Source organism: Dermacentor variabilis, chromosome 4, assembly GCF_050947875.1.
Source record: "Dermacentor variabilis isolate Ectoservices chromosome 4, ASM5094787v1, whole genome shotgun sequence".
NCBI lineage: Eukaryota > Metazoa > Arthropoda > Arachnida > Ixodida > Ixodidae > Dermacentor > Dermacentor variabilis.
In genome coordinates, this window is record NC_134571.1 from 37,891,151 (window position 1) to 37,907,124 (window position 15,974).

Consider the following 15,974-nt stretch of genomic DNA (forward strand, 5'->3'; position numbering starts at 1 on the left):
GCTAAGTGCTCAGCTCGTCTGAGATGAGATAGAGCGCCATTCTGGACGACACAAAATGTTTTATGTTTGTTTTAAATGTTTGAAATACTCTCAATGCCAAAATATATAATGCGCCGACCTGCTTTGCTATGAGACAGAATACCATATCGGATGTCGTAAAAGGCTTTATTTTATAACACACAGACAACGTGAATTCAATATTTCTTTATCAAACAAACAAACAAACAAACAAACAAAAACATTTACAAGCTCTCGATTTCTAGCACTTCCTTGCAAGCAAATGCTGTGCGGGAAAGGTGGGAAAAAAGAAAAACGCGCACGAATCCACACCAGCGATACCTGCTTTGAACTCGTGCACTTGGTCGACGCTACGCTTGGTTTATGTTTGTACATTTCTGTCACACTGCCACCAAACGCTCAGAAATTAAGGCACAGATGCTTAAAAGGTAGGCTTCTATATATCGTGAAAAAGTATATATACTTGCGGAATGACTGCGGAGTTGGCTCAATGAGAGCGTCAAAGTTTCGACATCGTTACACACGTCCTACGCGTACAACGCACGAGTAGTAGCAGACTACAAATCCCGTAAGCGACACGAATGCGGCGCTACTGCGCATGCGTACACCAGAGGCCAGGCTGTTACCATGCGCTAGTGCCAATTTCTGTTGCAGCGCTTTGTATAGTCCAATAAGCAATTCCACTGTACTTTGCACTATGTTATTACAGGCTTCATGATTACTCCGCGTAATTCTCGTGTGAACATAGAGGACAACTCCAACCTATTCAACTGCATATATGGTCAATTTTAACGGAGATGTAGCGCTCGCTGCGTGACGCCGGGTCCGTGTTACCACTCTACGCCCAAAAGCAACATCAAGGCTACACAGGAATCGATGAACCTATGTTTTCTTCAGCAATGTACAGGTTCGTAATTTTCATAATTACACAGACCAAAACGTTCCATGTGCAGTCAAATAATTCAATTTGTTTTCTGCGCAATACTTACAGAAAGGTGGAATTTATGCGCGATGCATATCACTTCTGTCACTTGCATATAAGAGCGCAGTACACAAAAATCGCACAAAGAACATTATTCGACTGCATATGAAAACGTATCGATATAAAGAGTCTAAGAGGGAGAGGGAAAAAGGGACGGAATGACAGGGAGGTTAGCCATGGTAAGTACCAGCTGGCTACCCTGAGCTGGGGAAAGGGAATAAAAGGTGACAGAATAAAGAGTAGATATTACACCGCAGGAACAGACGAGACAGCACGTTTAGTGATACACACGCCCGACATCCGCAACGATGTGTAGGCCGTGGCAGAAGTCAGCACGCATGATAACAGCCTGCACTCTCGTAGCCAGATGCACTGAAGGTGTCGACGTCTCACACACCATTTCCCCGCGAACGCACAAAAGTGCATTGCGTCCCCATTCCTCTAATACTGCACAAGTGATACAAAAACAGGCCGGCGAGGTCAAGAACAGTATGCTTCACGCGTGGTGCTGTCCGGCGGCGGCGGCGGCGGGTTGGAGGAACTTGGCAAACCCGGCGACGCCCTGGGCGAACGGCGTGTGGCGGGCGATGCCCAACTGCTGCAGCCTGGAGTGCTCGAGGCGGCAGTCCCGGGGCCTCGGGGCGCCGCTGCTCGGCTCGGCATCCGGCGACACGTGGTCGGTGCTGAGCCCGTGAGCACGGCCGATGGCGCGCACCATGGCGTACTTGGTGAGTGGCTCCAGGCCGCACCACTGGTACACGCCGCTCACGCTCCGGTCCTGCAAATGAGCGCACGCAGCGATAACGTGAAGGGAACTCCTGCGGATGCTTCTACTATAAGGTGACTGCAGTAAATGCGAGTGGAAAAAAGAAAGGGAACTGCAGCCTGAGTCGGCAAGATGCACGACGATGAACATGACGGCGGAAACACCGAAGACGGTCAGTATAGGGTTCCGCTGTGGCTACGACATCGTTCTGTTTACTGCGCTATACTGTTACACAAAGGTCAGAAAATTAAACTGGTACGTGTACGCAAACTTTTAGCTGTTAATTATTCGCTAGGGCACGTCAAATATATGCAAATATACAATATACAGGGTGCCCCAGCTAACTTTAGCCATAGTTTAAAGATATGAAAATCCCACGTAGCTGGACAGAACAAAGGTAATGTTTGCCGTCGCTTTTTGATGTCGCTCTACAATTTTCTCTTTGACACTTTTAATCTGATTATAAATGAGATGTTGATTAATTAATCAGACTAATTATCTAATTATGCGGAATTAAGAAAGTTTGAGTATCTTCAAGCGACAACAAACAACATTACCCTTGTTCTGTCCAGCTACGTTGCATTTGCGTATCTTCAACTCTAGCTAAAGTTAGCTGGGACACCCTGAATACATCGAATGAAAGACGAAAATGTAAGCAATCTGCGCACATCCATCTCACAATGACAAGTATATGGCTTGATCTAACGCTCGTCTATGAATTTAAATGCTGTTTCTCTGTTTCTCCCAGTGCCATAGATGTGCTAACGACTCGGGAAACCACGTAGCACACTTTCTGTGGCATTGGGAGAAACAACCTTTAAATTCATAGACGAACGTTAGATCAATAGTTAGATACTTGTCATTGTGTGATCGAATGTCCGTAGATTACTTCCATTTCAGTCTTTCATTTCATGCTTTCTATTCATTTTCAGTCGCCCTATCTTGTTTATATTTGACGCGCGCTAGCGAAAAACAAACAGTTGAAAGTATTCGCATGTGTGTCAGCTTTTTTTTTTTTTGTCCTTTGTGTAACAGTATAACGCAGCAAACAGAACGACGGAAAACGGCATAACGGCTCGAATACAGAGTGGAGAGCATGGTGACGTCACAGTTCCCTTCTCTGGCGACTTCTATACCAGCAAAACATGTTTATACCAACGACAGACGCCACAAAAGGAGGATGTCGCTACAGGCAGCTTCCCCGTATTGCACGGCTGCAGCTGTTACGTACTCTTTGTTCGAAATGGTACCCAGGGTGTAGGTCTTCACCAAAATCAGGCTCGCAGTGAACAAACACGATGAAAATAAAAACCTTTCACGTAGTTCTTCGGGATTCTATCCGCTACCCGCCGTTGTCCGAAAAAGCTGCACTGCCGTTGACACGCTACACGTCGATACGCAGTTGGCGATGCATCGCATCCGCGACCGATGGTGGCGGATTATTAGAACGTGTTAAGTTAATACAAATCTAAGTTACTGCTATATCATCCATGTCACCGTCTGCGCTGATCAGCTAGTCCGCACAGGTAGCACGGATTAAATTGGCGAAGTGGGCTCCTCCGCACAGATTGTAGTATTGTGGAAAAGTCAACTTCGACGAATGCTTTCTGGTCAATGCAGGAGCAGCTTTTGAATCATGCCGACAGTACGGCATATATATGAAGTAGTAGTAATAAAAATTTCGTCGCGGATACTTTCAGGATTTCGGTTTTTTCAACGGGAAATCTCATACGTACAGCACCTTATAATAATAATAATAATAATAATAATAATAATAATAATAATAATAATAATAATAATAATAATAATAATAATAATAATCTTTAATCTTTATTTCCATCGGGATCATGGAGGAGGTTGTGGGTAAAAGCTGCTCGTAAACGGCAGCTTGACAAAGGCCCACCAGCCCCCTTCTACAGGGCAACAACAGCAAAGCAGGGAAAGACACACACAAGTATACATATAATCTCTTCGCAATTTAGCAGAGCCAAAAATACTTTACTTACTTTAGATCGACACGATTCAAAAGCTACCTTTGCGTACGTCCTTAGCTTGCCGCAGAGCGTTCGCCGAAACTGGCTTCCCCACAACAAGGAGGCTTGTGAGGAGAAGCCTGTGTCGCTCATTAAATTCCGTTCGATTTAATGACGACAGTCTGGGCATATTGAAAGCTTTTACGTGTGCGCACTGCACAAAAAGTCAAATTATGACAACGGTACGCATCGCTATAACAAATAACCAATCAAACAAGAGCGCAAGAGCCATTATCAAAACGAGACCCTCTCAATTTTGACATATGCACCCAAACAACTGTACCGTAATGAAGCTGTGTATCTACATGCGTCGAGACGATCAATACTCCGTTTAGGTGTCGCTATAGAATAGAAGCTAAGGCAGACCTCAATTAATCTGAGGAGGGAGCACTTGCGAATGGACGCGTCTGTGTCTATGTGCCTACCACCACAGACAAATACAAACAAGACTGCGCTCGCCTTGTACGTGTTTGACTGGCGCAGTGGTCTAGTTCTTTGTGAAAGGTTATGAATGACATTTCTTGGGAACGTTTTCAATGAAAGACGGCGCAGCACTTATGCCGATGCTCCTGATCGTGCCTTCAATGCACGGAAAGCCGGAGATGCCCAGATCCCCCTTCTCTGCCTCCGTGCGTGCAGTATAATACCTTAAGTCGACGCTCGGCAAGCTGGACAACGATGAACGCAATGTCCTCAGTGTGGGAAGGGTAGCGGATCTCGTAGTCCGACGCCTTCACGTGCTTCGAGCGGTCGTTCAGCAGCTCGCACAAGACCGACACGGCGCTCTCGGCGACGTACTCCTCCCCCCCGTACAGCACGGGCACACGTAGCACGACTGCGTCTGCACGTTGAATGGAAATTGCGAATACACTCTTTTGTAGCGTGCTAGACTTAAGTTTTATGTGCACGGCACAGGAACCGACCTGGTTTCGCAGAGAGCACTGCTCGCTCAGCCTCTGCTTTCGTTGTGCCGTACTTGTTCAAAGGGTTGGGCTTGGCGCTTTCGGAGTAGGGCGGGTCCCGTCCATCAAATACATAATCTGTACTTATAAAGATGAACGCTGCTCCTACGGCATCTGTAAGTCAAATGTACCCGCTGCATCGACTTTCCGTCTTTTTGTTTACAACACGCGCGCGCGTGCACCGCTAACTTACCGGCTAAAGCTGCTAGATTTTTGGATGCAGTGACGTTAAGTGCGTAGCTGCCGTCGTAATCCTTCTCAACTTTGTCAGGAAACCGCTGGGCAGCTGAATGAACGATGACATTCGGCTGGAAGTGAATGCAATCGCTCCAATTGATTTTACGAAAGCAACTATAGCGTGGTGAGGCACGTGATGCGACAACACTGTTACCCTTTTCTCCGTCACGATTTTTTCCGTCAGCTGAGCGTCAGTGAGGTCCACGCTAAGCAATTCTCCAGATGCTCTGCTGTGGGCGAGACCAGTGACGTTCCAAGACGCGGCCTGGAAAGCTCTAACCAGGGGTCTTCCGAGCAGACCTGAGGCTCCTGTGATAAGAACAGTCTTCATACTGGAGAAGAATAAAACAAGTGCATAAGTAAATTTTCTTTCAGAATTTGGAAAAGCTGCCGAAGAGATAACAACAACGGGTGGACTCGAAACCAGCAGCACGACCCGTCACGTCGTGTTCGGCCAGACCCAGCCCCGCTATCTCCCTACGTGCCCTACGTAAGTACTTGCGCCACAAAGAAAGCACACCGGCACAAAGTAAATGACCGGAAACAACATCGTACTACCTGCAGTCGCCAAACAAATGAGCACCTTGAACACCACCGCCGGCTCCCAGAAAGTGTAACAGGAAGTTGTTACGTTTACTTCGAGGAATTTCCGTTTTCTGAGAGAGTGCAAGGAGGCCAGCGTCTCCTCCGTCTCCTCCACCAGTCAGACGGGCTAAGCTAGCTAGCCGCAGACAGCGTGATGGCTGCTACTGCAAGTTCCTTGTAGCAATCTGCGGACTCGGAATATGTGCCCAGTGCTTCTTGTGCAGGGTATCGTGTGTCATTGTGCGAGTGCGTCCGCTATGCAAGGCGTGGGATTTACATCGGCACTAGCGCACGAAACAGCGGTGAGTAGCGGCTTTTAGCGTCGCTTCGCTATTCAAGTGATGGGGGCATCCTTCACTCGTGATTTCGTATATTTGTTTTGACTGATTTTGTCATGTCAGTGGGCCAAAATCACCGTTTCTACGTTTTCCGTTCGCATAGTTGATGGCCAGCAAATATGTAAAAACGGCGACTCATTTTATTTAGAAATTAGGGTAATCGGATTTGTTTTGGTCTGTCGCGATGTCGTGACATCACCGACGGTTTCGGTAACGTTGACTGGAGGGCTCTGGCACACTGGAATTACCTGTCGTGCTGGGAGAACGCGAAATTGTAGCATTCACGAAGCCTTGTGTCGTCTTGCCTGGCGCTGTGTCTCTTGTGTAGGAGGCCTCGGTGAAAACCGAACTTCACGACTACTGAAAGGACTGCTCGAGCGCGCGCCTGTACACCGTGCTTCCGGTTATTCTGCTGTTTTTTCGCTTGCTGTCTGGCGTGGCATCTGCCGCACCACGTAGCGGCTGTTCTGCCGGACCATAGCCGGACGTACCGGCGTCGAAACTTGCAGCGAAAGTGGAAGACAAAGCGCATTCCACGAGGCGGGCGAAATCCAGAAACGCCCATGAACCGCTTGTCGTGCAGGGACGAGCATCTAGCTCAGAAGAAAGAGGGCGTTCTTATGCGGACGGGGGATAAGCGTCAGGGAACAAAAACCAACTGGCCGAAGAACCGGTCATAATCTCACAGTCGCAGATTAAACGCACCACCTGAGAAATATATGCTATGCAATTGGAGGTTTGTCAGCTATTATCAAAAACAGGGAAGTCTCAGCTTTCTTTGGTATTGCAATACTAGCTGGATTTATAAACTTCGGTGTTCTTATATAATGCTGCGGTACTTTCGCACAACTAGCGAGCACCTTAGCTTAACTTTGGGAACACATGCTCATCGTAGAAAGTTGTTAATGTTGTGTGCTTAACGAAGTCCGAGAGGGCAATAACGAAGTCCCCCTCAAATGCTTAACCGCATGCTACTATTGCTTCCAGTTTGCAGGACCTTTATACTTATGATGAAAATGGCATCCATAAACGAAGAAGCAGTGCTGCAGGCACCTATGCTCAAGCGTTCCCAAAGCAATAATCGCCTCAAATCTGTCAACTACAAGTCACGTTGGTTTGTGCTCACCAAGGCCTGCCTGCGGTATCACGATGGAAAGCCAGATGCAAGTAGTTTTTGCTTCTTTACATTCCTTAACCTTTGACTCTGTCTGTCTTGTTGAGTTTTTATGCATATGCTGCATAATTATATTTATCGTATTCATTATGGCACACATGTGAAAAGGGCAGTAGATGACCACGAACTATAGGGCTTCCTCTAAGCTTTCCACATAGGACATGTATTGTTAGCATTACTGGTCTGCAGTTTGCCGCATTGCTGTGCCAAACAAGTCAAAGAAGCACTGTTTCTAAGCCATGTCATGGTTTCCTTTGTTATGCGGCAGGGCAAAGAAAAAGGACGCCTGGATCTGCGTACAGTGCGACTTGTTGAGCGTGTTGATGATGGAGCGCTTGAACGCGAGAAAGCATTTCAGGCATGTCTCCTGCTTCTATCAAAGCTTTGTTACTCATGAATTTACAGAATGTCTATTATCCGAAATAATGACCCAATTTATTTTTGCTCCTTTATCTCCTGCTTAGATCGGCTACAAAGATCGTCTTATGTACATTGTGGCATCATCAGAAGCACAACGAGAAGAATGGATAATTGCTTTAAGAAAATGTAAGAATGTTGTTTCGCCACTTGTATGTAAGAACTACTTTTTGTTTCATCAGTATGTGCTTGTGCCTAAATTCATGCATCAAAAAGGTCAGCACCAACCAGACAAAGGAAAAGAACAAAAAAATGTATCAAGCTTACATGGTGACTTGTTGCAGTCTTTATATCCTCATAGTTTACAAGTCAAAGCAAAGTATGTGCTTACCCTCATAGGAAAAGAAAAAGCCTGCGAGAAATTCAGTACTGGATTGAATATGTTGGACACCTGTACTGTTTCCATTATTTCATTTTCTCCATTTCTTCAAGGCCTCATTTTGAGTGCGGTTAATGTTACACACCACACCAAGCAATTCTGTTCACACTTTAAAATAAGCTAGCTGGTGGCAGCGGACTGCCAACATCTGCGTTTGCTTATCTTTCGATAAATTCTTTATGCAGTCCTGCACTAATACCAGGTGCTGTACAAGTGCTCTGAAAAAACAAAATATGTATGTAAACGACATTTGGCTGTTCTATTCATATCTTTAATTTTCTTATAAATTTTTTTCAGTGTTACTGTTACTAAAGTTGATTCTTGCGGAGTGTGACTGACCTTACTTGATTGGATGCATCGCAGGCTGAAATGGTATTATGTAATGCATCAACAATGGTGGCGTACTGATCTGTTAGGTGTGGGCATTGCAGAATTAGTATCTCTTGATTGCAGTCCATTTGTGAATCAACCCTGTAGCTTCCAACCTTGCTTGATTCTCTGACATGTTTCATTTGTTATATTTCATCGGTGACTTATCTTGTTGACACATACATTAGTAGTATGAGTTCTTGTTTGTGTTGTATGGAAAATGTATTCCAGGCGTTTTAATGTAGTTGCACGGTACTGAGTCTCTGACTTACTGCTACATTTTCAGTGTGTGTAAACAATGAGCAGCTGGCTGACAAATTCCACTCGGGTGTCTGGTCTGGTGGTCGCTGGGGCTGCTGTGGCCGCGGATCTCGTGGTGCCCCAGGATGCCGAAGCACTTTGGTCACCGCCCCACACAGTGCGGAGTCCCTTAACTCCAGGGGTGAGCTTTGCATGTAATCATTTGTTGATTGCATTAATTCATTAATTTGCATTACCAACCTGTCACTGTGGTGATATCGTCGCCTGACTTCGACATAACCCTTAGCATGGTTCTTCGTGGTTGCTATGGTTGTTAATTCTTTCCGTGCCAAAGATGAGCCTCACTCATCCAGGCATTGCCTCCAAAATATGCCAGTGACAATCTCATTTGTCCAGGGATTTCCTGGACAAGTGCTGCTCTATTAAATGCCACCATCCTCTCAAAAAACTAAATTTTTTGAGGGCACAGTTAGCAAAAACGAAGTGAAAGTCTGGATCCCCTGTGTTTTAAAAGTGGCGGTGTGAAGTAAGGTGGCTTCAGTGATGATGGCCACCTTTTCAATGCTGGATTCATGGTATTTCTAGACGTTTCTTCACTTCAAATAAATAAAACTAGGATAGCTCTAGTAAGTTGTCCTTTAAGCTTCAGCTTAGTACTAACAATTGCAAGGAAGGCTTTAGAGCCTCTGGCAACCTTTTTTGCATGCACATGGCACGACAAAAATGCTTTGCCGCCGGCTCCTGCTATTTCCTTTCCACACCATGCCACCAATAATGCATCGCATGGAGGATAACAAAAATACACTGGACTTCTGTTCTAAAATATAATCATGCTTCTCATATATACAGACTGTTTTTGTGGCCTTGCCTATGCAACTCAAAAACATTAACTAACTATTGACAGTAAAGGTGCAACAGAAAGTCACAAATGAACTGCCGGTATTGCAATATTAAATCTACTCATAATGAATCGGTCATAAAAAATTTTAGTGGTTTCCTGAAAAAGATAAAAATAGTTGGCACAGAAAGGATTGAATGCAACTGCCAGCACCTGTGCCACTTATTGACATCATATTGTTTCTGTTGAGCTTCTACTTCCCCTTCACTAGGCAATGGTGTGACATGAAAATAATGACCATAGGAAGTGTACACAGTCACAATTTGGTATTTATCAGGTCTCCTTCCACTTAGCTAGCTAAGTAGCATGCTTGGAGGGCGATAGCCTCGGAAGTGATGGGCCCTTTGCATTAAGCAAATGGACAGCAATATCTTCCATGCGAAATAAAACTACTAATTTGCAATGCTTTATTCTTAAGTCATTTAAATTACTGCTGTCTAGTATGGGGCACGGAATCTAAACCTAATATACACTGTCTCACTATCTTGCAGAAAAAATATAATTCGCATGATATATAATAAGCCGTTCGATGCTCCTACTCAGCCACAGTTTACAACACTTAAACTACTTAGATTTCAAAATCTCTTTTAATACCGAGTGGCATTGACATGTCACAAGGAGCTCAAGCACAAAGTAAATGGTATTTGAAGTATAGCTTGTCTACATAAGCATGTTGCAGCCTATGACACAAGGACACCTTAAAAATGGAACATTCCACACTCAAGAACGAATTATGGTCTACAAATGCTTCGACACACACTTCAGACTTTACTCAAGAACGTTGCCTTAAGAAAAATAGATTTTCTGTCCTTATGGAGCTTGCAAAACTAATTCCACTCCAACTAATTCTTTTTATTTTCTATTGCTCTTGTGCATATTCTGTGCTTTATATGACCGTTTTTTTTCAAGTTTGTGCTGTACTGACTATAGTGCTATGTTACGATTCAATTTTTAAAATTATTTTTTGTTTTTGCATAATAGCAATGCTTTAAATAATCTATACTGCTCATTTGTAAATTCTATATTTCCTTGTGCACGCAGTCTACTTGTAATCTCATTATTCAAATGTGCTACTTCCTGTTTGTATGTACATTTTTGCAAATTGACTCATACATACCTGTATACTCGCATGTGAGTGCTTGCTGCCTTCTGTTGCCTTTGATAGGCTTTTGGGCTGGTCAAGTTGCCTATGCACAACTTTTTACTCAGAACCCCCATCATAGAATTATTTTTATTGGAAATAAAGTAATTCATTCAAAGTGGGGTGAGGGGGTGGGCTGGGCAAGTTCATGGACCAGGCATTCTGTGGGCATGTATTACACACGCATGCCTGATTTCAGGGAACACCAGTTCACGTAAATTACTTAATGCTTTCCTACATTATTGTTTACCATTAAGGCAACTTGTATACTTCCACCTGCTCCACTGCTTTGAATGACATGAAATTTGCATTTCTGTTCTTGTAGACTAATTGTACAAATTACTCTTGGAAGCAGTCTTTGCACTGCGAACTGGCGTGCATTGTCAAAAGATTTTCATGAGTACGGGTTGATTTCTAGCGTATCTGCAAATTGCATTGTTTGTAGTTTTTAATAATAGCTTTTCTGCATGTTTGTGCAGGTAGCATCACGTGTGGGGACCCTGTACCTGCAAGGACCAAGGACATATTACCTATCAAGGTTTGGATGCTGTGCTGTTTGCACGCATGTTGCAGATTGCTTTGACCATTGTGTTACCTTTGTGAAATTGCTTGTGTGTGTTTCTAGTTTCTTTTCTTTAAGAGATGGTGCATCATGAACAAGTACTCTGTAATTATTTAATGCTGTTCTCTCCCCTTTTGTCAGGGTACTGTTGCTACGAAATTGTGACAGCACTGTATTCATTCCAAGCCATCGAAAAAGGAGATCTTTCATTAGAAGCTGTAAGTGACCAGTTAATTCTTTCAACTATTATGTATCTAGATTACGTAGTCTTGTTCTTAAAAGAAGAAAGAAAGAAAGACAGGTTCAACATCTGTTGTAACCTTAAATGACTTGTTGAGACACTTTTTAAATGATAGAATGGACACATTTCATATACATAAATATACTGCAATCATTTTTTGTGGTGCAATCTTTGCCTGAACTAACCAAAAATGTCTTCCAGGGCAAAGAATACATTGTGCTAGACGATACTGGAGAGCATTGGTGGCAGGTTAAAGACAAGAATGGGTAAGATGGCCTTCTTTTCCCCTGTGCTTTCTTGTGATGCTTAGCATCTTTTATTTTTATGATTGCTTGCTTCTCATGTGCCTGCTTTTGCTCTCTTTCTGATTTTTTTTTCCTCTGCTCCATGCAGAAAAAGGATCCGTAAGTGTGAGGCTGAATTCTATTGTTCTTGGTAGAAAACATTTTTTAGTAAAGCTTGCTTAATGCAGGTTGGGGAGTAAAAACAAGAGAGAATCAAGCGCGAGAGGGTGACTATTGTTGTGATTTATTGTAGTAGGCGATACAACTTCCTTTAATATATTAGTTACATATGATAAAACTATAAACAATTGTGATGAGGGCATGAAAATTCATTTGCATGCTTTATTGTCCTTTAGATTATAACTTAATGTTGCCCTTCTTAAAAAAAATACTTGATTGATTCATGTATATGTGGTCTATTCAGGGGAGAAAAGCTACTAAAACTCTCACCATTGTTTCTGCTGTTAAGCAAATCTGCATTACTGAAGCCAAGCAAGAAGTCAGCTTCTCTATGCTCTTTTTAAATCTATAGTGCATTTTTTATAGCTTTTATACTTTTGTTTTACATGGCGTGTAAGCACGAATTTTAAATATATGGAAACACACTTTGAGTTCCTAACTTTCTTGCAGAAGGCAGCATGAAATAGCTTTTGTTTTTTTAGCACTGCAGAGTGTAATAAAGAAAAGACTATGTAAGTTTTTTGGTTAAAATTTTTAGAACAGTTGATAATGCTGATTGCTTCTGTTTCAGACATGCTGTGCAGGATGTGTTCATGTTTTAGCATAAATACTAAATGCTTTGAAAATTGCAAACCTGAGTTAGTAGTGATTGCATTGCATGTGCTTACTTAAAAGAGTGTCAATGCAAACTTTCGTAATGGCACCAGAATTTTAAGTAGACTAAGACTGCAAGAAACTTAAATCATCAGAAAAAATTATGAAGTTAGAAAAATGCACCAGGAGTTAGTTTAGGACACTCAGATGGCATGACAAGTGTATATTGGCTGTTTTGTGCTAAGATATGAAACTGATACATGCTCCATGCTTGAGTATTAGGATTCATTTCCTTCTTTAAAGTTGGCCATAGGCATTCATGGATACTCGCATGTGGCCAAGTATGTAGATTTTGGAGTTACTTCATCACTTCATTAGTTATTTTTCACTGTCTTTTTCTGTCAGAAATATTGTGATAAATTTTTTGCTTGTGTAAATGTAATAGTATTCAACCATTGTTCTTCAAGCAAATATTCGGAAACAATATTCCTGAAAGAAGAAAATTGATCTGAACCATGAAAGAAGGAACAAAAATCTGAGAAGAGGCCCTATCATCGCTCTCTGCGAAACCTCTCTGCATTGGCATCTCCAACTTATGAGGCAGCTTCACCTTCTTTATCTGTGCCTTTCCGTCATCATCTTGGAGCTGAGTGCACTTTCTGTGCACTTTGCTCTGTGTCAGCCAGGATCATGCCAGCTGCAGAGAGCAACCAGCCTCCCCTAGCAATCGTTGCTGTGTGATCCATATACGAGATTGAAGCCTAAATTTACACGTAGTGACTTCTGCCACACTTTTTTTGCAATGCGTCTGAGATTGTTGGGACCTATCCTCAGTTTTTTTTCTTTCTTTCTCCACAATCTCAACTGCATCTCTCATTAGCAGTTGTCTGTTTCTTTTATTTTTGCTTTCTTTCTTTTTTTTTTATGTGTAAGCATTTTCCCCCACTCTGTTAATGAAACATATGCTGTTCTGCCTGGCTTGTCACTTTTAACATACAGGGCTGTGGGCTTTATTCCAAGCAACTATGTGGAAGAGAAGGCCGGCCTGTGGCAGCACGAGTGAGTGGTGCAACCCTGCCTTTATTTTGCATGACATAACTTCAAAAGAGATCTGTTTCTTTCTGGTTATTTAAGGTGTCAGTTCTTGTAATGAATTGATAAGGCCTTCAATTGTCAAGACAGGCTGAATGCAGTAACTCAAGTTGCAGCCGTTCCCCCCTTTTTTTTTTTTGAGTAAATTCATCTCGCCTGTGGCAGGTGGTACGCGGGAGACATGTCCAGACAACGGGCCGAACAAATCTTGCGCCAGGAAACTAAGGAAGGAGCCTTTGTGATTCGCAATTCGTCCACCCACGGCCTTTTCACACTGTCACTCCTAGCAAACAGGTAAGCTGAAATAATTAAAAATACTAGTAAAGATAGATTCTTCATTTGACATGCAGTAACTATTGGCATTCTAAAAGCAACACTTTTGGTGAGATTGAAATACTGAATATTTTTCAGTTTCTGGAAGGGAAAATAAGAGGAACAACAGGGTTAACAAGACTGTGTAGTTATACTGTCGTTAGAATACTGCCATCTACAAGTGAAATTTTGGTCATCTGCCCAGCTTGTGAATCAACGAGTGAATGTTCACCACAGTGTGTTCACCACAATCACGACAGTGACAGTAATTCTCTAGTGGGGATGTGCATTACTGGGTATATGTATCTGGAAAGTTTGGTTTGGTTAGATTATCACGTTGCAGCGGTGGTAAAGAATTAAACACTGCCAAAAGTGTGAGCTGAGTATTTAGCTCTTTGTTGGGCTGACTTGTGTCCAGAAAAAGAAGCAACATTCAAATCACAATGATAATGGCAGTCAGTCGTTGAATCAGAAATCTATGGGTCAAGTTCGTCTGTTATTTATACTTGTCTTGCCATACATTCCAGAGTAATCGCTGCTACTTGCATACTTTCAAGAATGTACAGCACTATGCATTTTGCACTTGAAACCTGATTAGACAAGACTCTTTCGCTATAAAATAGGCAACAACATTAAAGAAATTTCAGATACATTATGTGTTTCTTGTGCTGAGTGTTAACTTCACATTCTGGTGAAAAATGGTCACTGTCAATAAAATAAAACAATCTACGTGTGGCAATATATCAATGTAACACTGAAAATGACTTCACATTGCTCAAAAAAGGCACTAATTTCTATAACCCTTGACACCTGACATGTTTATGGTTCAGAGGTGTCAAATATGCTACAAAGAAAACTAAGATTAACCTTGCATTAATTGAGCCTATAAATCTCTTAAGACAATTGCGCCACGCTCTCTGCTCATGCAGTCCCAACGGCGTGTTCCAAGTTAAGCACTACCACATCAAGAGCAGGGCTGGTGGCCACCTATACCTCTCCGAACGACGCAGTTTTCCCTCCCTTGAGGATCTGGTGCGATACCATCGCCATGACAGCGGAGGTCTGGCCACTAGGTTGCGCCACTGGCCCGCGCAGCTGCGCCGCACAGCTCCCACTGCTGGCCTCGGCCATGGTTGGTCATCCTTTCTTATTTGTTGCCTGTTTCAGACACACGTTCTTGACATCTGCATTGCTGTATAGAAACGGCTATCCAGGCGATATGTGCACCCTTGCTAATGTCATTGAAAAGTATTTGGCACCCTGCAGCTCAAAGGAGTGACGAATACATTTTTCAGGAAGTGCAGTAACAGGAAGTGGACCTGGAGAAGCACTAATGGAGAAACATAAAGTGAAATAAATTTTGTACGCTCTGCAGATCCCATCATAGTGCGTAAAAGCGTTAGGTAGAGTAAAGGGCAGTGATCACAGGTTATTGGGGTCTAGATTGCTCTCAATTTTAAGAGGGAAAGAGCAAAATGAATAAAGAAATAAACAGGCCAACCTAGACGTAGAAGAACTTCACTTTGGCCTAGTTGGTATTTACTGCATATCATATTGACCGCAAAAAAGACTGGGACAGAGGGAGAGAACACATAAACAGCCCGTGCTGTTTATGTGTTCTCTCCCTCTGTCCCCGTCTTTCTTGCGGTCAATATGATATGCAACCTAGACGTAGTAAGTGCAAAAGCAGACAAATTCAGACAGCTGCTTGCAAACAAATATGGAGCTTTAGAACAGGGAGGTCAAGATAACATAGAGGTAATGAATCAAACTGTAACTATGCTGAATTCAGAAGGAGCAGCTGACGTGTGAGGTAAGGCACCAAGGTGACCAGTGAGTGAGCTCTTACAAGTAACAAAGGACCTACTAAAGAAACAACAATGCATGAAAGTGTCAAACTCAAGAGATCAGATAGTTTGCTGAGCTATCAAAGCTGAAAAACAAGAAGTAAGCAATATTTGAAATCATAACGTCGCAAAAATTGAGAAAGTAGTAAAATATGACCGCAGCATGAAATCAGTGAGAAGAAAACTTAGCATAGAACAGGGAAACACGTATGCAGTGGTAGGTGAGCAGGGTAATGTCAACATCAATTTTGATGATATAGTAAAAGAACCAGAAAAATTCTATACTGACCTGTGCAGCACCC

General features: G+C 42.9%; 2 protein-coding genes across 2 annotated transcripts in view; one reads left to right on the top strand and one right to left on the bottom strand.

The window, feature by feature from the left end:
• Positions 1 to 229: 229 nt before the first annotated feature.
• LOC142578185 (methionine adenosyltransferase 2 subunit beta-like) lies at positions 230 to 6,400 on the bottom strand. Its single transcript, XM_075687587.1, has 7 exons — positions 6,350 to 6,400; positions 5,557 to 5,744; positions 5,153 to 5,330; positions 4,955 to 5,069; positions 4,723 to 4,875; positions 4,447 to 4,640; positions 230 to 1,778 (listed from the first exon to the last, which is right to left on the bottom strand). Exons 1-7 carry the CDS (start codon positions 6,398 to 6,400, stop codon positions 1,497 to 1,499), a joined length of 1,161 nt encoding a protein of 386 aa, XP_075543702.1. The 3' UTR covers positions 230 to 1,496.
• LOC142578952 (tyrosine-protein kinase Btk-like) overlaps positions 5,621 to 15,974 on the top strand; it is a 30,296-nt gene continuing 19,942 nt past the window's right edge. Inside the window, exons 1-11 of the mRNA XM_075688691.1 lie at positions 5,621 to 5,885; positions 6,909 to 7,084; positions 7,364 to 7,453; positions 7,560 to 7,641; positions 8,547 to 8,702; positions 11,040 to 11,085; positions 11,250 to 11,340; positions 11,565 to 11,629; positions 13,421 to 13,480; positions 13,679 to 13,807; positions 14,755 to 14,957. Coding sequence (XP_075544806.1) covers positions 6,929 to 7,084; positions 7,364 to 7,453; positions 7,560 to 7,641; positions 8,547 to 8,702; positions 11,040 to 11,085; positions 11,250 to 11,340; positions 11,565 to 11,629; positions 13,421 to 13,480; positions 13,679 to 13,807; positions 14,755 to 14,957 — 1,078 coding nt within the window. The 5' untranslated portion in view covers positions 5,621 to 5,885; positions 6,909 to 6,928. The remainder of the gene's footprint in view (positions 5,886 to 6,908; positions 7,085 to 7,363; positions 7,454 to 7,559; positions 7,642 to 8,546; positions 8,703 to 11,039; positions 11,086 to 11,249; positions 11,341 to 11,564; positions 11,630 to 13,420; positions 13,481 to 13,678; positions 13,808 to 14,754; positions 14,958 to 15,974) is intronic.

What these genes read in the sequence shown, in the direction of transcription:
- LOC142578185 (XM_075687587.1), bottom strand. Translation starts at nt 6,400, where the DNA reads ATGGTCCGGCAGAACAGCCGCTACGTGGTGCGGCAGATGCCACGCCAG. An exon ending in AAATCGTGACGGAGAAAAGG is followed by an intron (nt 5,070 to 5,152) that starts GTAACAGTGTTG and finishes ATTCACTTCCAG; the next exon opens with CCGAATGTCATCGTTCATTC. An exon ending in TTGCCGAGCGTCGACTTAAG is followed by an intron (nt 1,779 to 4,446) that starts GTATTATACTGC and finishes GCTCATTTGCAG; the next exon opens with GACCGGAGCGTGAGCGGCGT.